This window comes from Corvus kubaryi, unplaced genomic scaffold (assembly GCF_017639235.1).
Source record: "Corvus kubaryi isolate FWS band 111438036 unplaced genomic scaffold, C.kubaryi_AGA036_p1.0 138, whole genome shotgun sequence".
NCBI classification, from domain to species: Eukaryota; Metazoa; Chordata; class Aves; order Passeriformes; family Corvidae; genus Corvus; species Corvus kubaryi.
In genome coordinates, this window is record NW_024580672.1 from 15,107,193 (window position 1) to 15,129,655 (window position 22,463).

The 22,463-nt window shown below is 44.3% G+C and overlaps 1 protein-coding gene across 1 annotated transcript in view; it reads left to right on the forward strand.

Annotated features, from left to right (window-relative positions):
* The first annotated feature begins 437 nt into the window (after nucleotides 1–437).
* Nucleotides 438–22,463, forward strand: part of TCF7L2 (transcription factor 7 like 2) — a 111,818-nt gene continuing 89,792 nt past the window's right edge. Inside the window, exon 1 of the mRNA XM_042019333.1 lies at nucleotides 438–562. Within this exon, the coding sequence (XP_041875267.1) occupies nucleotides 470–562 (93 nt within the window). The 5' untranslated portion in view covers nucleotides 438–469. The remainder of the gene's footprint in view (nucleotides 563–22,463) is intronic.

Consider the following 22,463-nt stretch of genomic DNA (forward strand, 5'->3'; position numbering starts at 1 on the left):
AGTTGGAGCAGTTGACTTGGTGCATTTGTTGAAAGAAGGCTGACAGATGACCCATATAGTAATGAGATCACATTCTTAACTCATGATATGTTTTCCCTCTGCTGACACTGATACCCACCTTTTCCCTTGTCCCATCCTCTCCATGGTTATGCTATTTTGTTTCTTTGTGGGTTTTATTCTACTTCTAGATTTGCTACAATTAGTAAAATTAATGTAATACTGTCTTTGCAATCTGTTTTATTTTCTTTTATTCCTGAACTGTAACAGAGTGGTATGAAATTGTTAGTTCTGCACAGATTTTGTCTCCACAAACATGTAAGGTTGTCTTAATTTTTGTTTCGGTTCCTTGCATAAGTTTTAATTTATACTTTTTTATCCATGTTACCTAAGATTTGTTATTTTTTTTGCCTTTCTTTTCTGAACTCATTTTTCTTTTCCCATTTTTGTTTCCTCCATCCAGTATCTACAGATGAAATGGCCACTGCTTGATGTTCAGGCAGGGAGCCTTCAGAGTAGACAAGCCCTCAAGGATGCTAGGTCTCCATCTCCAGCACACATTGTTGTAAGTAAACACAGAAAGATGTTCTTCCTTTGTTTAAAAAAAAAAGGCATTTGACATTAATGGCATTGGTTGTCATCAGTTTTCTTTTACACAGACCAAAGGAGAAACACTTCAAAACAAACAAATCCCTAACAAGCCTGTGGTAAAAGGAGGGAATACTTTTTTTATCACTGGGCTGTTTATGAAATTATCATCCATGTACCTTGCAGGAGACTAGGGAGCCAAAAATGCTCTGAATTTACACACTGTAGAATTATGTAGTGGCAGTGGAGTCCAATCAGGCTGGTTTACACATCTGACAGTGTTGAAGTGAAGAGAGTCAAGAGCCTGTCTGGAAAGCAGTAGAAAAATCAAAACCAAGCCTATTCTATGTCCTTTACCTAAAGAAATCTTTCCTTATTGTAAAATCTTGGATGAGAGTTTGTGAGAGTTGGTCAGCATTTTACCTGGGTGAAGGCTCAAAATAAAGAGCCAAGTTTAACAAAGCACGTGTCCCTTTGTGTTGTGATGACTTCTCATTTAGTATAAACAGTGATATCAAATGTTTACTACTACCTGCAAGATATAAAACTCTCTTTATAATGAGTAGTATTTTAAAAAATAGTATTATTTATTAATTTCTAACTTAAATTTTGAATTCTTGATTAATTTTTTGTGTGCTTCTATTGTGAAAACAGTGTTGAGTTTGCAATGTTCAGTACAAATTTACATGAGAGTGGTTTGGGGGTTTATTTTACTTTCTAAAGTAGCATCCATAGAGATCTAGGAGGAAATGGTTTGTTTATGTGGTGATTTGCAAGAGAGGTGATATGCAGTGGTCCATCCTCACCCATAGCCAGTGTCAATGCCATTTATTGTTAAGGCACATCTTAGCTCTGACTATTCATCTGGCAAATTTACCTCTGGAGAAGATGGCATGTAGTAGATCAGAATATTTCTTCTGAAGTAATTCATCATCTAGTTTAACATGATTTTTTTTTTTGAAACTTTTTTACAACCATTGGATAATAAGGTAAATACCAGGAATAGAAACTCTGCTCATTCTTTACTTTTTGCTCTATAGTCTAAAGCTGACATAGCTGGTAGATCATCCAAGGCACACATTGGTTTTGCTAGAAATCTCCAATTATACTAAGCATTTTGAGGAGCTTCTTTTTCCATTGTTGTCTCTTTAAATTGAGAATTGTCAGCCCTTTGCTACAAGTGTCATAGTTCTTTATTTAAAAAGAAAAAAAGATTTCTGATGTTTTAGAATCCATAGCTTCTAAACCATCCCTCAATCCATCAGAGAGCAATTGGAACAAGACTGGTATCTGCCCAGTTGCTATCTAGTGCTGGCTGCTTCACTTTTTCAGAATGACTTTGCTTTTCCTTCCTGTCCACTTGGGCTGTCACTGGAGGAAGAGATCAGAGAAAAGACATGTGGCTGGTTATTCAGAAATCTACAGTCATCAAAACCTGCCATCATCTTACTCTTAATAAGAGATGAACTAGAGAAACTTTCCTATTTTAATTCATTTCTTTTTACTGCTGTGCTAGAGGACTGACAGGGGGTGGGAATGTTCCCAGGGCTCTGGTGTGGTGGAGTGGTGTCAGTCTTGTAGGAAGAGATGGAGGGGGGAGCAAGAGGCTTCTCCTGGATGGTTGCAGCTGGGGAGGGCAGGCTGAGTTTGGTTTGGATCACCTGAGCTTCCCAATGCTGAGCATCCACTGTCCCTAAGCCTCCTGCCCTGCAGGAGAGCGGACACTTACCTTTAAAACCCAAAGCAGCTTATGGTGCTGAGGGGGTTGACTGGGGTCTCAGCTCCCCAGACTCTCTCCAGCCCTTCCACCCAGGTGTGGGTGAGGTGGAGACGAGTGGTCAACAAAATATACAAAAAGGGTTCAAAAATCACAATCATTTTAGAAAATGAAGCGAAACCTGCTTCCAGGGAGGCTGATCTGCTTTGTGTTTTGACCATTTATGGGGTTCTTATGGGTCTCTTTAAAAGCTGTTTCACTCTGCTATTCAATAAAAAGCATATTTACCATAGCAACCACTTAGGCCATGAGGAACATATACTACCTCCGAGATGGAGGCCACCTTCCGAAAGAGCCACAGCTGGCATTTGTAATGTGATCTTTTGTGCTACTTACAATATTGGAGGGAGAGGAGGTGGAGGAGGGAGTGAGGGGGAGGTTGGTGGGTTTTTGGGAGGGGGGGAGGTTCTGCAAGGTTTAATGTTTATTTCTAGCAGCAAACTGTTTTGCTTTGTTCTGTTAAAATATATAAGTAAGGGGCAGCTTTTCCCACCCTTTTTCCTGGCACCGACCCCAGGCCACGTTATTTTGTGGAGTGAAAATGGTCTTATTTTTTGGTAAACAAAGTTAGACAGGGTAATGGTATTCGGGGGAGATGAAGTGGCTGCAGATGCCAGTTGGCCTGGGATGTGTCAGGTATGTCTGGTGTCCCCATTGCTGCTGCTGTGCCTGCCCACAGCACCTGGGACCTGGCTGCTCTTGCACAGGGCTCTTCACCCATTTGTGAAAACGCAGTTACTCTTTTTGTGGAACAGTGATGGGTATTTCACGGGCATCCTGATGTTTCTGTGCAAGTGTAATGTGTAGGGATAGAAACTGGTTCTCTACCCTGGTTGCTGTGTCTAGTCTATCCATCAAGTGTACCTATGCCAGTTTTTCATCTTCAAATCAGTTGGGCTGCCCTGAAGATCTGTAGGAAAATGCTAACACCTGCAAATCACGTCTTATCTTTCCCCTATCTCTGAAATAAGGATTTGAGGCTAATCTTCATAGCTGGATTACAAAGAGAGAAAAGGGAGAGTGCGGGGGGCTTGGGTTTTCCCCCTGCTTTTTTTTTTTTGCCTTTTTTTTACTTTCTTTTTTTTTTCACTTTCTTTTTTCTCCCCCCCCTTTTTTTTCCTTCCTTTTTTTTTTCCTTCTCTTTTTAACACTCTTTCTTCTCAGTGCTTGGCTGTGACAACCACAAGCTCCATGTCAGCCTTTACTCCCAGCTCCGATGAAACTCCCCTTAGGAGTTCAGTGTAATGACTCAAGGCTGTATAACATGGCCGTCTGTAATGTCTTAAGTAAAATCTATTCTGCTCATCAGCCATCCTCCTTTCAGATTTGTTTAAGAATATTAAGTTAAGACTACAAAAATTGAAGCAAAAGACCAGCATGAATAATTTGGCTGGATTGCTGCCCCCAGTGCCGAGGACTGGGTTAATACTGCTTTTTCATAGTGCTTGAGGGAGTCTGCAAGGCCCTTAATGAGAAACAGAATATTAAACTGAAATTATGTTCAGTAGGTCTTGAGGAAGGTACAGCATGAGGCTCCATTTAAGACCAGTGCATTTATTTACATTTAGGTGCTTCACTCGTCTGGTAAGACTTTTTGCATCTTGCTCTGGCACAGTCATGCTGCTTATCTGTGTCCAAAGGTGAAAGAAAACTGGGGGAAAAATTGTTTTAATAGTATACTATTAAGCTTGCTAGGTCAAAATTTTGAATTCAGTCTGCAGATAGTACTATTATGAGGCTGGGATATTTTTAAAGTGTTTTTTATAGTTATTTCCTCTCTTTCTTTTCTGACCTTTGATTTAATTGAAGGTATTAAGGTTTTGTGAAACAGTCTTAGCAGGAAGTTTTGGGTGTAAAGCAGACTCCAGCTGGGTGTCTTGCCCTCAGGGAATGGGGTGCTAGTTGTCCTGAAATCCCATGGTCAGTGTGCACCTGATCTGATCCACATGTGTGCTGCCGGCATGGTGATAAGGATGAGAGATGGGTGATGTATCCCATCTCAAATGTTCATCTTACATGAACATTTTCTGTTGCAGCCTGGACAGGCAAGTGAAAATGAGCAAGGCATGTCTGTGCAAGGATCTCCGAAATCTGCTCACTGCAGAAAGCAAGCTCCTTTAAAAGCATTTTTATCTGTGTGCATTCCTACAACCTTAAGGAGAAAACCAGTGCTGTTCTTCCCTGCTCTCTGCGAAGTAAATACTCTGGCTCAGCCATACCCTGTTTTGGGCAGGAGTGTGGGTGAAAACCAGTCCTGGCATCCTGCCTCCTGCAGGCTGTGCAAAGACTTGCTTTTAGTTTCCTTTGTACCCGGCAAAAACATTCAGAACCCAAGATGATGGTGGCTCAGTACAACATATTCCTTATAAAACAGTAAGGGGTTTAAAAAATTCCTGCATTTTGAAGTAAATGTCAATGTTAACCTTGGGGGGAGGACTTCCAGTACTTTTTGGCCTAATGTGTAAGGAACACAGCCATATAGTAGACTGAATCACCAAGAACAAAGAATGACTGTGCAGTAGTGTATCTATTTTTTTCCTTTTTTTTTTTTTTTTTTAAGAAAGTAAAAATGTTTTTTCAAAACACAATACAACAAGCAAAACTGAAGGCAAACCCATCTGAAATGTACTGACTGTTCTCAGCCTCTTCGATGTGCATGGACAGCAGGCGTCTGGGACCTCTGCGTGGTTTGGAGAGATCAGAAGTTTTTTCCCAGAGCAATTAGAGTTGAAACTGCACAGTCTGCCCTGCCTGTTCCCCAGTGTTTTTTGTCTTACGTGGTTTGTAATTCTGCATTTTAAAGAAAAAAACAAATACCTACTAGTAACAGTTAGGTTTATCTTAGCCAGATTTTAAAATGCACCTACAGTGTCACTTCAGACAGGCTGGAAGTGGGGTGCATCCAGACATACGTATGTCCTGTATGTGTGGAGCCATCTGGAACCAAAATCTTGTAACTTCCACTCACAGTGCTCCAAGAGGGTTTTTAAAGCTCTTGCTTTGTTTGTCTTTAATGTTTTGTTGCAGGGAGACTGTTCTTCCTCTGCAGTAACCTCTTGAAATGTTCTTGGATTCCAGGCTGCCTGCACCCGTGATAGGACCCCTCCTCTGTCCCTAGAGGTCTGCTGGGTGATCAGGAACACAGTGGTGTTGTAGGGGGAAGGACTGGGGTGGGCATCACCGATGTCAGTGCCTGGTATTTGAGAGGGACACGTGCATGGGCAGGAGGGCTGTGTCTGAGCTGTCCTGGTGCCCACTCAGTCCCTGATGGCTGGTAGGTCGGGGACCCAACATGCAGATCCCTGAGACTCACACTGCAAAAATACCCATGCAGACTTAATTGGAAAGCTCCTTTAGTGGCGCTCTCCTTTTTAAATACTCTATACTTTATTTGGCTAATTGCTCTGGCAATTTGCAAAGTACATAAAATGTTTCATTAATACATGCCCAAAAGTGTGCAAACATCTTGTCCTGAATTTTTGGAGCTTCTTGGAATTAAGCCACAGAACAAATTAAGCTTGCTGAGAATTTTGTGGCTGAATCTTTCACCACTAATTCCTTTTGATTTTTTGTTGGAGAGGGTTGTGTTTAAAAAAATTCTGTGTACAAACCAGAATGTTTGGGGCTAAGTATAGAATTCACCTACCGGCAGCCCAATAAAATTGCTTTGGATGGGTTCCTGTAAAACACACCCATTATATTCAGTACCCATTAAATATGAATGGAAACCTAGTGCTCGGTTTGTGTAGAGAACAGAAGAAATGTGGGCTCCTTGAAAGTAATGCACTTGGTAATTCAATATGTTTGCAGAATAGTTCAGACTTTAGGGGACTGCTTCATGCCCTTGCGTTTACCCTGTAACACAATGTCCATCCTCTCTAGCCCTTGTTTCAGTACTGGAGGTAACTCCTCTGCTGTAATGCTGAGACTGGGGAAATGTGCAGGCTTGTACCTCTTACTGTGTAGTGAGCAGGAATTTAATGCTTCTGCAAACATCAGTCAGCACTAAAGCACCTTCAGAAGACACCTTGCGGCTGGTTTGGCAGCTGGGATAAATTGTCACGCTTGGTTGTAGTCAGGAGATCTGTGAGTAGTTCCAAGAACTCTGAAGTATTTGGATGCTGGGATATTTCAGCTGTGAATAAATGCTGTAAAATGTATAGTACTGCCAACGCCAATTGTTCTAGGATCATGAGTCAGGCCTCAAAAGATCATGAGGATTTGTGGGGGGGGTTGTGTGTTGTTTTTGTTTGTTTTCTGTTTCTTAAATAATACATTTTGTGTTCTCTTTATTTGTTCTGTTTCCTGAGCCTGCAGGGTATACTCTGCTCAATCTCAAAGTTTTCTCTACAGCAGTTCGTGAGCTTGCTGTGTGCTGTAAGCAGTCTGAGGTTCTTCCCTAAACACTTGACTTCAAGGCTACCATGCCTTGAAAAACAGCAAGTATTGCTGGACTGGCTGTAAAATTGTGGGAGTTAACAACCCTAAGTGTTGCTCCAGGAGAAGGCAGCTGAGTAGGAGTGTTAGGATATGCTTGGCTCAACCAAATCCTCATCTGTTGAACATCCATTTCTTGTGAATTGTGTGGTTTGACTTTGGGAGAACCTGGTCCTTGGTGCTGGCAAAGGCTCTGGCTTTGAGTGCTGGGGTAGCTTACCTTGTGATGGATGGCTGCAGCATTCCCAGGCAAGGACAGGCTTCTCTAACATTAGTAGGGACAGCTCAGTAGGTCCTCCTGGAGCAGCAGGTTTATAGCCGTGGATATTGCAGTGAGCTAGCACCAGTTCTGGTTTCCTGAAGAGGCTGTCCAGTCTTGCACATAAGTTGGAGCCTTGAGATTTGGCATTTTGGTTTGTTATGACACACCAAAGTATATCTCTCTCTGACATACCTCAGTATTGAAGCTCTCTGGGTGAGGAGGAAGCAGGACAAAAGCTTGCTCATCAGATCATCTTAAGAAAGACGTAGCTGTGCTGCCTTCAGTGTGGTTGGAAGTGCATCTACTACAGCATTCCCTCATGTATCTTTTGTTTATAAAATAACCCCTTATATCCTGAATGTGACACAAATCAGATACCTAAATTCTGGCCCTTTTTGAGTAGTTAGCCTGGGATACAATAAACCTGCAGAGAGCAACATTTTGAGAAACCTACACTGGGGAGGTGGTTTAGGAGAGTATTTCAGCACAGAGGAATGCAAGCTGCATTTTGGATTCAAACACATGGCAGTTTGTTATGCCGGAGCATGCATGTTAAATGAACTTCTAGGGACTTGTGTGGGCCTACAATTAAATATCAGCAGGCTATCAGCTCTCCAGCAGGAGAGTGGCTGTGCCAGGCAGAATGAAGAGGATGCAGACGGTCCGTCCCCAGAGCCCTGGGCGGGTGCGAGGGCTGCAGCAGCAGCTCGGCCTTGGCAGCGGGTGAGGAGCCGCAGCAGCGCCGGGTGATGCTGCAGAGCCAGATGGGTGAGCCTGTCAGATCAAAGTTGATGTGTACCGAGGGTGGCAGACTTGGCAGGCCGCTCGCCGCAGGTCCTCCTCCCCGCACACCCTGTCTGCAGCTGAAGTTTGTGGCTGGATTCAATCTGGAGCTTAGAGAAGTAGGTACTGAATAATGCAGCCTCCTCTGGAGCCAGAGCCCGTGCCGACTGGAGCAGGAACAGGAGCAGCCATCATGTGCAGAGCAGAAGATTTAATGGGTATGATGTGGCCGTGGCACTTATTTTTCCCCAAATTTCTAGAACCACAGTCTTCCCTTTCCAGTACAGCTTTGGGCTTGTTGACACAGAGTGGAAAAGCCCAAATACTCAGTCGAAGGAGCTATCTGGGAATAACTATTCCTCATTATCTCTCCATGCGGCCACTCTTATTCAGCAGTAAGAGGTCCTTTGTGTGGTTTAGCTTAATCTGCTTTGGAAACGGATTAAGCTAAATCTCACAAAGGAACTCTTAGTGCTGAATAACGGTGTCCACACGGAAGGATAATTCGAAATAGTTGTTCTGCATTTTTCAATTCACACTTGAGCACAAAAACTTTCCTGTGCAGATGAGCCCACTTGAATAGGAACCACCTATTTTCTGTCTAAACAAGGTCTGTGTGCTGTGTCCAGGTGCGGTAGTGAAGTAAACAGCACGTATTTTTCATTAAAAAGAAAGGAAGGAAACTGGCATTGCTGGGCTCAGGACCATTTTTTTGCCAAGTTGCTCCAACCCAGGAATATTGCTTTTCTCAGCAGTTCATGTGGTTTGGTATTAGATTATTCATGGGATACTTTACTTTCTGGACTGTATAGACATTTCTACTCTTCTGTGAAAGAAACTGGAGCTGCCTTGTAAGCCACTGCATAAAGAGAAGGAAGGATGCTTTCTGCTCTGCCCTATGCAGACCTGTTTGGCAAGGGGCAGACCCATTTTGGAAAGCCTTTGGGGTGTTAGAGATGTTACAAGTAACAGGGAGTGATGCCTTTGTAAAACAACCTCCCAGCTCTGATCTGTCCCCAAGCAGTGTTCTGTGCCTATTTTCACAAAAGAAAGCTAGAAATAGTTGTCAAACAGATTTTGGGTTTGGATATGCAATGGGCTGGTGGCAGGGGTCTGGTTCCAGGGGAACTTACTTGGAAGCTTCGCTAATACCTAGCAGATACCTGTGAGTAAAGCCATTGAGTGCTTTCCTGAGGTGGGGAAGCATTGCTCACTCCTCTGTTTCACCAATGTGGTCAGAACAGATGCTAAGTAACTTTCCCAAGTTGATTTTAAGAAAGTGATGACCTCCACATCTGGATTTTAGAGGCAAACAAAAAAGCCTGTAGCCCCACAGGAAAGCCAAAAAAACCAAAAAAGAAACTGAAGTAGTTTTTGAAATCTAAACCTAAAATCCTAACATGTGTCAGACCTTAGAGGAAAGTTACTTTTGGTGTTATTTAGGTTCTTGTGTCAGATGTACCTTTTGCCTCATGTCTTGGAATTAGTAAGTTTGGGGGAGCTGCAGCAGTCCTTCCCCCACCTTGGCTGGCAGTAGCCATGCACCCAGGCTCCCGTCTGTAGGAATGATATGTGCAAAATGAGGGATAGGCTGGTTGGGGGTTGTGGACATGCATGGTTTGAGCACATATGTTTGTGTGTATACAAGAGGAAGGGTGTTTTCTGACTAACCTCCCTGATGGAAGTGAGAAGTAACCAAGTTTTGGGGTTTGGTTTGAGGGTTTTTTGTTGTTGGGTCTGGTTTTTTTTTCCAACCATATCCCTCTGCTGTCTTGGTGCAGATTAAGGACCTGATGGTGACCCTGGGCCCTGCAGTGCAGGCCTGCAGAATGAGGTGCAGTTTCCTAGGAGAGGCGAGTGGTTCTCTAACATGCATTTTTCCTGTTGGCACGACTCAAAGACTTCTCAACTACTATTACTGTGGAAACTAGCTTCCCCTTCCTTTTTATTTTTTAGGTCTTGATTCAAGAAATCATTAAACATGCGTTGATGTCCATCGGTGTTCAGGACAACACTTACGCATGTGCTCAAAGTATTGTCCTGTGTAGTGATGCTTTTCTGAGTTGGGATGCTGGAAATGAGCATTTATATGAAATAAAGTCCCTTCCTGAGAGATGGTTGTGGCCTCTGCCTGTCCCCCAGCTACTGAGATGAAAGAGGGAGAGAAGGAATAGTGTGACCTGAACTCTTCTCCCCTGGAGCTTGTCCTTGTGCTGACATATTTCTTCCTAGGAGTGTAGGAGGAGTAGTAGAAGAAAAGTTGAAGGGCTTTGGTCTTGATGCTCATCTGCCCACTGGGAAATGGACAAAATCTGTCCATGGTCTCCTACCCTGGCTGGAAGGGTAGTGTCTGGGAAAGGAAAGAAAACAAAAAAAGTTGCCCTGATCTGTGCCTGCAGAGCTCTGCAATGTCAGTATTGAGTGTTGTGGGTGTGTGACTGCCCTGTAATAAAGAAATGATGTTTTATGGAGGAAAGCAAAATGAACAGACCTGAAAGCCTCCAGACTTTCTTACTATGCACTTATGGCTGTGAACACTTCTCCTGCCAAGCAGCTGCATGGAAGCCGTATCATTAGAAAACCCCAAATGTCTGCAGTAAAGTTTTCCCTGGCAGCAGAACTTCTGTCACTGCATGTTGGGTGTGTCTATGTGGTTAATTAATATTAAGCAAGCAAGATTTTGAATTGCTAAAGCCATAACTGCTTCACGTTGACTCCTCATCTTGATGCTTTTCAGGCATGTCCAGCTCTTTGGAGGGAAATTGTTTACTGGACATGAAATAACCTGCTCCTTATTAAAGGGCTCCTATGGCCAGGACGGGTTACTTTGGGATAAGCTCCGGTGTGAATCTGAGGCAATGCTGGTTGCTCCACAGTTGCTGCCCGAGGGGTAAATGTGAGGCAGCAGCTGCCATTTGGACTGAAGGTGTCCAGAGCTGAGCATGTGGCCGAGCAGTTGCAGTGGTGCTGTGAGGCCTCGCTGGGCTCACCCTGCAGTGACTTGTTCCGCTCGTCATGCCCGGGGCACGTCCAGGGAGCGTCCGCTCACACCGGAGATGGACTGTTAAGCTCCATTCCTGTGTAGGCAACACTTGGACACCTCAGATCGCTGTGCTGAGGAATCTGTGGGATGAGTAAACAGTGAGAAAGCGTGAGGGAGCAGTCCCAGTACTGGTGGGTGAGGAGAACAGCCAAAGAGCTGGTGCCGTGTTCTCATCTGGCCAGCTCAAGCTGCTCCACGCCTGGGCGCCCAGCTGGGCTTGTGACTCTTGAATTAAAGCATCATCCTGCTCCTCTTCACTGGTGGTTGGATTGGGGGCCTTAGTCTGGGGTTGGAAAATTAGGTACCCTTCCCTTCCCAAGTGCCATTCAAGCATGATAGTGGCTTCTCCCTGTGGACACAGTTTCACCGATGTGACTGTGTAATGAGCCGGTCAAAGTGCTTGGTGCAAATTAAAGATAATTTCATTATCATTTTACTGTTGCCTGTATTTAGGAAGATCTAGTAGGCAAGGAACTGTCAGAAAAGCAGATTGTTTTGCTGCCTCAGGTTGCCCAAATGCAGGGGAGATGGGGCTGTGCAGCGCACGGCTCAGCAGCGGTTGGGTTGCTGTACGTGTGTGGTGTGACAGGCACCGTATGCTCACGTCCCTTTCCCAGAAAGGTAACGTGTTCTGCATATCAGATCACGGCAAAGCTGGAAGCAATGTACAGCTCCCCTGAGTCTGAGTTCACAGTCCAAACTGGTAGGCTAGCCTGTCTTTGACATGCATATTTAATGCTGTAGTTGTCTTTGCATATTTTGCTGGAGGGGATTAAATGCAAAAAAAAAAACCCGGTTGCTCACCTGTCCTTTAGCACAGGTGAGCTTTGCACTTTTTCCCTTGGACATCTGTGAGACATTTAAAAGAGCATCATGGGTTCCTGACATCAAAGAGTTAATAGCAGTGAGTGGGTACAATAGCTCATTAGGACTTAAACGTGGGCTGCAAACTCAGAAATCTTGATAATTTTGGTCTATAAGGACACTGAACTTTCAACCCTGGTTCAGCAATAATAAATGCCTGTTAAGTAAGGCTTCCTTTTATGAAGAGAGGGTGGATGGATGCATTTCAATGGACTTTAAAAGTATTGCTACTCATTTCAGCGTCTGCTGGCCGAATGCATCCGGGCATGGGAAGGCATTTCAAGATCTGCACAAAAAGCACTTTGAAGTATAACCTTTGTGAGCATCTTGCTAAACCTGACTGCAGCTGGAAGCAGCACTTTATCTATCTACTTATTTATTTATTTATTTATTTACTTGGGGAGTATTTTCATTTCAAAGTTGCTTAAAAAAAAAACACCACAAAAAAACCCCAAAAATAAACCTGTGAGCAATTAAACGAAAATGCAGTTTCGAAACTTTGACCCAAAGTGAAAGGTGATGGTCTATGTTTGCTTTTCACGTGGATGTTTCCATAACCAAATATATCAGTGCTGATTTTTGAAAGCAGGGAAGGTGAAGCTGCACTTAGGGATAGAGCTCAGGGAGCTGCTCAGGTTGACAGCCCTGCCACCCTGGAAAAGAGGGGCTCAGGCACGTAGCCGTCCTCCAGCCCATGCTGGCTGTGCCCACAGGAATCCCAGCAAGTAGCTCAAAAATCTTTAACAGCCCATTTGTTTACCTGTAGAAGGTTCCATTATGAGGACTAAGATTCAAAACAAATCTCAGAGTGGCTGTACATTACCACTTCGTAAGTTGCAATCTTCCTTGCCTTGAGTTCGCAGGTCTTGATTCAGACAGGCTTCTACTGAGGTCCTACATGAGAGTTGAAGTTGTGTGTGTGTGTGTGTGTGTGTTTTACCTTGCCTCTCAGAGAGCACGAGGGAGACCTCCGTGAAGAGAGTGACAGGGTTTGATATAAACCAGCAGGACTGCATTGCTGCCATTATTCGACAGTAAACCCTTTCACAATGCCATATGCTGTGCATTCCAGCGCAGCAGCGGAGGGTGTGATATAGTTAAAGCACACTCGGCAAACAGGAAACACTGGTGACCGCTGTGTGTGCTTTTCATGGAGATAAAGTATTGAGAGCGTAACGAAGGGGGAAAAAAAAAAGTGCTGGGAATGGGGGGAGAGGATGGCAGGGGTGAAGGAGAGGGATATATTTTGGGCCTGACGCTCCGGTCATTATGAAAACGCAGGCAGGAAATGCAGCCGCGAAGCAGCCGAGAAAACACTGCTTTGCTCCAAGATGTTTGTTTTACTTCATTACATGTATTTTCTAGTTTGCTGCTGGGTAGCAAGAGTGGGTGTGTGTGGTTTGGTTTTTTTCAGGATTTTTGTTTGTTTGTTTTGTTTTCTTAATTAACTTTCTTTTATTTTTAAAGTTCCTGCCACTCTGGCTTAGTATCCAACTCCCTTCCCCTCTACCCTACCCTGGTTAATAATGAAAGGCTATTTTAAGGGACTGGAGTTCAGTAACACATACTTCATACTCCAGGAAAATGCAGACATCAGTGTTTAACCTAAGCACAGTTATTTTCCTGGGCAATGGCTCTGCAAAAGGCATTGCAAAGCCTCCTCAGAGTTAGGAAGTCGCTGTTGCAGGGCAGGGAGGAAGGCAGGGGGATGGGACAAACAGGTCCTTGGATGGGGAGAGCTCTGAATCATAAACACACCATAGCTTTAATAAAATAAATGAAGTGGAGCCTTTTCAGACGAGGGCAGACTGTATTGGGGCAAGCCAGGCTTTTAACGTTGGGAGTGAAAATTGACAGGCTGAGAACTGGGACATAAACAAAAATGTCAGTCCCTGGGAGTCTTGTTCACTGGACAATGTCTCAATTGTTTCAGTGATTTTTCGCAGGCAGCAGGGGATAGTGGGAGATTTAACTCTTTGCTGGCCATGCAGGAGCTGGGGGTGCTCGCAGAGTGAAGAAGTGGCAGAAAAGAGCATTTTTGTTTGGAAATGATTAAGCATGTCAGTGGGTGATAAGGGAAGGTCACACTGTTCTCTGCATATTTGTCTGCTGTTAAAGTTGGGCTTTACACTTCTTTAATTATATTTAGGTTTTGCTCCTTGCTTGAAAAAATGTGTTTTGGGGGGTTTTTTGCCTTCTAATTTTTTTGCTTTATGTCAGGAAAAATGAGGTCATGGGGCAGACCAGTAGATATATAAGAAGAAGGGAAAGTGTGCATGCGTGTTTGTTACATTTTTTTTTAAATTAGTATTTCTTCATTAAATGGCTGACAGGCAAGCTTGGTATTTTAAGGCTGTCTAGATTATTTGGAACATGCTGAAATGTGAGATAGGGAATGCCCTTTATTTTATTAACCGCTTTTCTGTTTTGCTTAAGTCTCAAAATAAAAAGCCTTCTTCAAAGAAGGCAGAGGAGAGGCGAGGAGCTTAGGTGTCTCATCATGCTTTTGCTTTATTTATTATAAAAACAAACATTGAAACCTGTTGCATACCAGCCTGACGTGGGCAAGGTCCAGAAAGCTGCAACTGGTAATTCTTTACTCATCAGATTTTGAATGTGTGTTTTGTTGTGGGCAGGGGGAGGAGGGTGAGACGCAAACTGAAGTTGCTTCTTCAGGGCGCAAAAGCTGTTGAGGTTTATTTGCAGGAAGATAAACCTCTTTTAATAAAACGTGGGTCTTGTCTCAGTTGAGTGAAGTTGAAACATTTTGCAGGCTGGAAGCCAACTTGCTTGGTGTGCAGCAGCCCGGTATTAAAGGTCTGGGATGTGCTGAGGTTGCTTTAACTTAATTTATGGAATAATAATGTATCCCATTTTTGTATCCGTGCATCCTCCGGCTGCTTTGTGTTCTGATGCATGTTTGCAGGCCCACACTTTCTCCTGCTTTTACATTTGTCCTTCCCCAGCCCCCAGCCCCTGCCTGCTGCTGAGGCCAGGAGCAGCCCAGGGCTCTCCACCGCCTTCCTGCCGGGCAGGAAATTGCCTCCTCCATGACTGCTGCACACAGTAATGCAGCAAAACTTGTGCTCATGGGCAGGCTGCTGCCCAAATTCCTGCTTGGGGGATACACTCTCCTGTGTGATAAGGATGGGGAAAGGAAGCTCATGCTCTCCAGATGCTTCCATGTGTGGTTCACATGCATGGGAGATAGAGAAGAGAGTGAAAGCAATGGCAATATCCCATTGAAACAGGCTGTCTCCAAAGGCCAGAGCAGGGAGAGTAAGTTGCTGTCCCTCCTAGAGTCTCACCAGGACTGGAGATAGTGTTCACTAAAAACACACACTAGAGCTTCTGTGGAAAATCTGGCTCCATACGTGTTTTGAAGTAACACTGGTTTCAGAGATTTAGAAAACAAAAGTTGTTGACATGTTGGAGCAGTTGCTTCCCTGGGTAAGTATCCTGAGTAGAGCTGGATTTAATAATTTATAATTAATCATTCGTGCAGCAAAATGAATTGCTCTTCCTGTTAGTGAAGGATCACTGAAGAGATCGTGATTTTTTGTGGAACTTTGTTTGTTACTCATGCACAAGTCTCAGCGTTTTGTCTTGGAGATCATCCACAAGCAGTTCCTGAGCTGGCTGGTGTTGGGGCTCCTCTGAGCAGAGATGGGGAACATGTGATACATTTCCATCCCCTGGGTTGAGCAGTGAGTGATACTCTTTAATTAATAAAAGTTTATTTTCCATGAACATTCTCCAGTACTTGCATAAATTCACTGTCTTGGCAAGTGTCCTTACCACTGAATTCATTTGCTGGTGTAGTCACAGAAAGCAGTTAGCTTTGTCACTTAATGAATTTCTCCTATTTGCTGCAGAGCACAATGTAATGCTGATCTAGCTTGGGTTGCCGTGGTTTTGTATGTTATAAACACAGAAGTAAAGAAGTCAGTAGTTTGAAGTATTTTCTTAGGACTGTTTTGAAATTTCCACCCCTTTCTAGTCATGAGTAACAGTCAACTTTGATTTGAAAATAAACTCATTACTGATAATAACAGCCTTCAAGAGATCTCTGCTTCTCTGCTCCTCCCCATCTCCTAGAGAGACACAACTGCTGTTCCAGGTGAAACAATGCTATTTTTAGTGCCATTTCAGAACATGTTCACAAGATGTCTGCTATACAGCTGGACAGCCCATCTATGTGTCTGGTTGCCACAATAGTTTTGAGGGCTACCTTTTCCTAGACATCCCAGTTAGCAAATAGTTAATTCTCTAGTTTAGATGAACTGGTAGGTGGGGAGAGAGGGGCACACTGAGGAGAAAATGCTCTTTGTAGATATGTGTGGTGTCTATAACCCTTCAAGGCAGCTCAGTTGTCCGGGGTGAACAGCATCTTTAACCTTTGCTTATATTACTAAGGTTTTGGTGAGGTGTAATCAGCAGGTCATCTGCTCCGCTTTGTCCCCCTCCCTTGTTCTAAGATGTGCCTGGACGAGCCCATGGAGCTTGGGCATCATGTGCTCTCATGTCCCTTCACCTCACAGGACCTGAATCCTGCTTGAGGAGTTTGGGAAACTAGCAAAGCAAGAAATGGGCTAAGTCACACTTTGTAAGAGTTGGATGTTGTTTGCCTGCCTTCTGGAATGAGCACATGCTGGGTGGTGTAAGGGTTTGGATACTTCTTGTTGTCATGTTTCTCCTGTGAATATTGACTCAGCCTGGTGAGATACAGGTGTGGTGGTAGTTCAGTGAAGGGCTCAGAGAAACACTCCTGCTGTTCTGGTTGGGTGTTTGGAGGTGTGATTGAGAGCTGCCACAGATTTGAGATAATAAGATAAGCAGGGAGCAATCCCTTCCCTATGCTGTCAACAGGAGAGCTGTACCTGTCTAAGGCATGAGTGACTCCTGCATGGCTCTGTACCCATGCTGCCCTTGCCCTGGGTACCTCCTGTATTAGATACCGCTCCTGTCTCTGTGAGGAGAGAGGAAAGGGCATTTAAATCCCCCTTTTGCTGCTTGAACATCTTCCCAGTTAAACACCAGGGTAATCATGTACATTCAGTTTGTCTGGAGTCTTCCCTGCGGGCCGCTTCTCACCAGCATCTGCTGCGCCCGCATGTTGAGGTGATGGTGGAAGTTCTAGATAATGGTACTTCGCACTTACGTAGCACTTCACGTTTCCAAAGTGCCGTAAAAACCCAAGGCTCCCTATCAGTCCCTGGGGGAAGCGGGAGCTCGGCGTTATTACCCTCATTTATGGGCAGAAAAGCTGAGATGCGGAGAGGTTAAGTGGTTTGCCCAAGCCCACACAACAAGTCAGTGTCAGATCTCAGATTAGACTTGGAGTTTTTCTGGCACTTGCTGTCATTGTGCAATCAGCTGGAGTGCGTTGCCCTCATGAGATGCTCCTTGTCAAGCATGGAAACTTTGTGCAAAGCCTTTCGAAATGTGCAGAGAGACCCTGCCTTGGAGACAATGCTGATTGCTTCTGTTTATATTTTAACATGGACTTACACGATATTTTACAGATCTTTCCCAGAGGCAAAAAAATTGCCTTCAGTGGAGAAAGGTTCAGACTGAAATACTGTTCAGTTAATGGTGGTATCTCATCGTGCTGGGCAGGCTGTGAAGAGCTGTGTAACCTGGCCTGAGGAGCATTAATCTGTGTAGTGAAGTAAAGAAGTTCTTCAGTACCAGCAACTTTTTTACAGCATTTAGGGAGAGAAGGCACAGCACGAAGCTCCTGTCTGTGAGAAATAATGCCCCATCTACCCACCGGCTTGCTCTCGAGGAGCTACTTGGTGTGTGAGGATGCTTTCTTTTGTTGGAGAACGAGTGCCTCTGCCTAGCACAGAGTAATTTGCTTTCAAAGTAGATTAAACTAAACTGGGAGGATGCTGTTAATCTGAAGCTGTGGGTTCTGCATCTGTGTTTGATCTAGATACTCTCATTTAAAATTGTATTTGCGTATTCTAGATTGATTTATCTTTTTCATATGGAGATGAGGCCTCATCTCTCAAACCAAAATTTGACTGAGATACGAAATTACCAGGTTATTCAATGGGGGTGTCAGGCAACTCTTTCCCTCTGTTAGGTGATGCAGATTTTCAGACAGATCATTTCCAATACTCTTCGAGGATGGGTTTGAACGGGAAATATCTGAATTATTTCCCTGGATGCCCAGCAGTTAAACTGGCTGTGGCTGTGTACAAATTTGCCCTTCTATAATAAGTGAATGAAACTGGGCTGGAGGAACATACTGGGCCACTGCTGAGGTTCCAGAGGAGGCTGTCGGAGTGGTGTCCGTGGTCTCCCAAAAAGCAGAGCCAGAGGGTGGCTGGGTGCAGGCTGCGGGGCGGGATGGGGAATGCCCGTGCGTCAGTGGGAAACCACAGGGCGTGGTGCGGGGCCGCGCTGCCGCCGGGGAGCTGCAGGGACAATGAGGCTGTGGTAGGCAGTCGCTGATACCAGAGAGCCCCAGCTAATCTTGGTTTCATGTGGCGTGGTCTTTTGGGATCAAAATACAAGGGTCGGGGCTTGTTTTTTCTTTGTATTTTTTTTATTGCCATCAGCTAGTCTGGCGTCTCATTTAATATCTTCTTTCCACTGAGAAAGCGGGAGTAGCCTTCCCACATGCACACTTTAAGGGGGAGTTAACATGCATAGGCCAATTTCTGGACTTTACACCAAGCCCTTATGCCCAGTTGAGTCACTGCATTTGTTTTGCAGGCTTTTAATTTTCCATTTCAGTGGTGGAAATATGCCTCTTCTGGGCTGGCCTAGGTGACACATCCTCTCAAATACCTTATTGCAGTGCTGGGGGACCCTGGCAGCCCACCTGGCGAACTCCAAGAGATCACTTTGGTCCCAAACCCGCCTGAGCTTTGGGCAGTGCCACCTCTTTGGCTGAACCCAGATCATAAGGTTGAAGATGGATCATGTGTTCTTTTCTGGGACCTCCCACCCACCTTGCCTTGTGACTTGTCAGTGTGGCACTGCACGGGACAAAGGCATTGTGCATTATCACATGGCATGTTCAGCATTCATGGGTGACAGCCAGAGACGTACCTCTGTGCTCTGAACTGTTACACCACGGTGGAGGATGTCATACGGTGTCCAGAGATGTTTCCCCTTCCCCCACTGCCCACATGCCAAAATAAATATCTGATATGAAAGTTAAGGTACAGAAGCCAGCTGGATTGAACAAGAGGTCTTGTCTCCTTTCTGCCGTTGTTGTTATTTTTTTAATACAATTTTCCTGATGGGTTGAGTGACTGTGTACAGTAGAATAAAGGGGTGGAGAAGATATTTTGGCATTTCTTTGAGCAGTAGCATGTTCCTTCTTTGAAAGCTGGGAAATTTTTTTTTGTGTTTGCTTTGGGTTTTTTGTTCATCTGCTCACTTGGGCTTTATATTTCTCCCCCCAACTATCCCCCAACACCCCCCCCTTCCTTTCACAAATGGAGGAGAGGAGAAATTGTGTGCATGTGTGTGTGGTGCCCTGCCAAGCAGAGAAACTAAACAGACAGCCTCTATTGCTTTTGCTCTCACATGTCTAACTTAATTATGGGGGAGGCAAGGGGTGTGTTGTGTTTAATGTACTCCATGCTTCCAAAACTCTGCACTCTCACATGATAGGGGCTGACCACTGGCACGGGCTTTCATTAATATTTTTTCTTTACCCTGCCCTTCTGAATCACTACTTTTGGTTTGGGGGCTTCTTTGTAACGAAATTCTTTTATTTTTATTTTTATAATTGCTTCTGGATCTACAGAAGCGTATGTTGAAAATCATCTCAGTGTCACTAGTCTTTAGTTCAACAAGAACGCTATAGAAACGAAAGGTTCTGTCATCCATCAGATTTTCTGTTCCATTTGTTGAAGATGAAAGGCGAGCGAATTTAGTGCTCACTTTCTTCTCCTTCTGACAGTTATTGATCCTCCCTGGAACTCTGCAATTCACGCTCGGAGCCGGCCCTGACACGGGGAATCCCCAATTTATTATGTGTGTGCTCACTAGCGCCGTGTTAGTGCAGCAGATTTGCCCTGCCTCTTTCAAGGCCGTTTGTTAATTTTTCAGCTGCACCTTGTGAGCTGGGATTCTCCCCCTTCTCACCCATTTTGGCATACAAGACTTTTAGTCTGGAGGCTGCTAATGTTTGAGAAACAATTGCTATATGGTGTGTTTGTGTGTAAGTGGTTTCAGAGGTTTCTTGATTTGTACAAAATAGGAAAAGACTGAATCCTTTTCTTTCAGACAATGGGGTATAGGAGGGAGAGAGCCTGCTGGTTTTTAGTTGAATTTTATGGTCATTAAAAATGTAAGATTACTGGGTTAGAGACAGCCCCTCAGTTAAAATCAAGATTATGGAGTAAGTGTGCTTATTTGATGGCTTCCATCACCAGAAATAGTGCTGCAACAATATGAGAGGAATAGATGTAATAGTGGGAAGTATCATGGTCTTTCATGTCCGTTCTCCCCATGGTCTTTAATTGAGGGTATGTCTGGGTGGGTGGGAGCAGAGACTCAGGGATTTCCTCCAGTGCTTCCTGAGCTGACCAAGTGCAAACCCAACACATCGTGTTGCAGACTGGAGCTGACTTTAGCCTGGCTGTTGTGATACATGGGCCCAGCTGATGTCCTGGACCGTGCTCTGCTGCATGGATGTGTCCTGTCTGATGCCCAGCAGGGCATGGAGGCACCAGTCTTCTGAATATGGATTTGTAACGCTCTGTGCTCTTCCAGCATCTCTTGTGCCTCAGCACAGTACCTCCTCTTCTGTGACTGAGGATGGTGAAGTCTTACACACAAATTTCGTGAAGCTTCTGCTTTTTTGATGTCACTGAGAGCCTTTTAGTGTAGGTGCAGTGAAGGTGTAATCTCTTGGTTATTCCCTGCTGAGCAATAACAAATTCTGTAAGTCTGCCCTTTGTTTGTGTAAATGTTCATTAAGTCCTCTGTCCCCTGTGACCAGCCAGGGATATGTATCACTCTTGTTGTCCTGGTCCTCTTTTTTTCTCCAGGCTGCTGTGTTCTTGTGGTTTACTTAACCCTTGGCCAACAAAACATATTTCCAACCGAAATCTTACAGAACAGAGAGGAACAGGCCCTTTCTAAAGAGGCAAGACCTGCCATGGGCCAGGGTGTACCACCTTTGGGCTCAGCCTGGGGAGAGCAGCTGGACTGGCCATGCAGAGCTGACGGTAATCAGCCCTCCCCAGCTGCTTACAGGCTTTGCGGGAGGTTGGCGGGCCCTTAAAAAAGGGAGTTTCACATCTGCTTTTGTTTATCCTTTTTGCTGCAGGCAAGGCTGAAAACTTAATAAATTGCATGAAACCTAAGGAAACATGAATGTAAGAGTATTAGGTAAATTACAGAAGCTTGCCTACCTGTAACATTTTTTATAACATGAATAGGACGTGTGTATTATTTCTTTATGAAAAGTACACCATGTCTCAGCCTCTCACTGAGGCTCTCTTGTTTAAACATTCCTGTGTTCTTGCTACTTCTGCTCCTCAGCTTCCACCTCTAGATCTTCCCGAATTTTAACATCGTCTTTTTGGTGGCAGGCGTTTAACGCACCAGTGCTCTGAAGATGTGATGATGGCTTTTCGAAGGATATTTATGAAGTGGTTTTTAAGTATTTTGGAGGCTCATGTCTTAAGGAACAGATGAAAGAAAAATCCTTGTAATGCTGGTAGCATATGCACGCTGTACAAAGAATGTCTCAAATATGCGCCTGTATTTGCTCTAATATTCTCACCATTTTTTCAGCCCAACTCTCCTGGCAGGGGCAGGGATGAAAGGGGAATTGCAAGAGAGAAACAATCAACTTTTAAAACAGACACCTTAGTAAGAGATGCTGTAATTTCAAATATTTGCAGTTCCTTTGTTAAAGAACTGGCATTGCACATTAACCTTAATGTAAGTGTAATATAGCATGTATCTGAGGCAGAATTGAAGAATATGAATTTCTGCAGCTAATGGTTTTTGAATAAATTCAATACAATTGTCTGGCAGTTATTAGCAGAATGTGTGAATCGGGGACTATGCAACACTGTATACTTTGAAGACCTTGAACTATTTGTACCAGTTAAGAGCTGTTAGATAGAATCTGCTGAAAATTAGCTTCATTCAGTTATCATACAATATAGTGAGCTGTTCTGGCAAAAAGCATTTTCTGCTAGCATTGAGTCAAAATAAATTCTTCTGTTCTGTCCTGAATTGCAGATAGTATCTGTCTGAGGTCAGATAACCTGGCTCCCGCACATGTGTGCAGAGATGTGCCTCCTGTTTGTGTGTGTAAGGAGATCTGTGCCTGGATGTAAATATTGCCCTATAACTTGCCTTGCTCTCATGCCTGCCGTGGGCAGGTCACAGGCACCCTGGCTTTCGCCAGGCACTGGCTGACCCTGCACAAGTATGTGTTCCCTGTTCCAAAACATTAGTAACGCTGCATTAGATCGGGCTTAATTTGGGCTTACACAAAAATAGCCGGTGCCTGTATTATGCAGAATGTCAAGCCGAATATTTGTGATGGCTTTTCCTCGCTTTATTATGGATCCTCTGGGTCTGATGGGAGGAGAGCATGAGAGAGGATGAGAAGGAGCACTAAGGACCAGCGGAGTTTGGCCTCCTGTGTGCTGAACGTCACAGTTCAGTGCAAGCCAATGCAGAATTACGTTGCTCACTCTGGTGTGGCATCTAGGCTAATT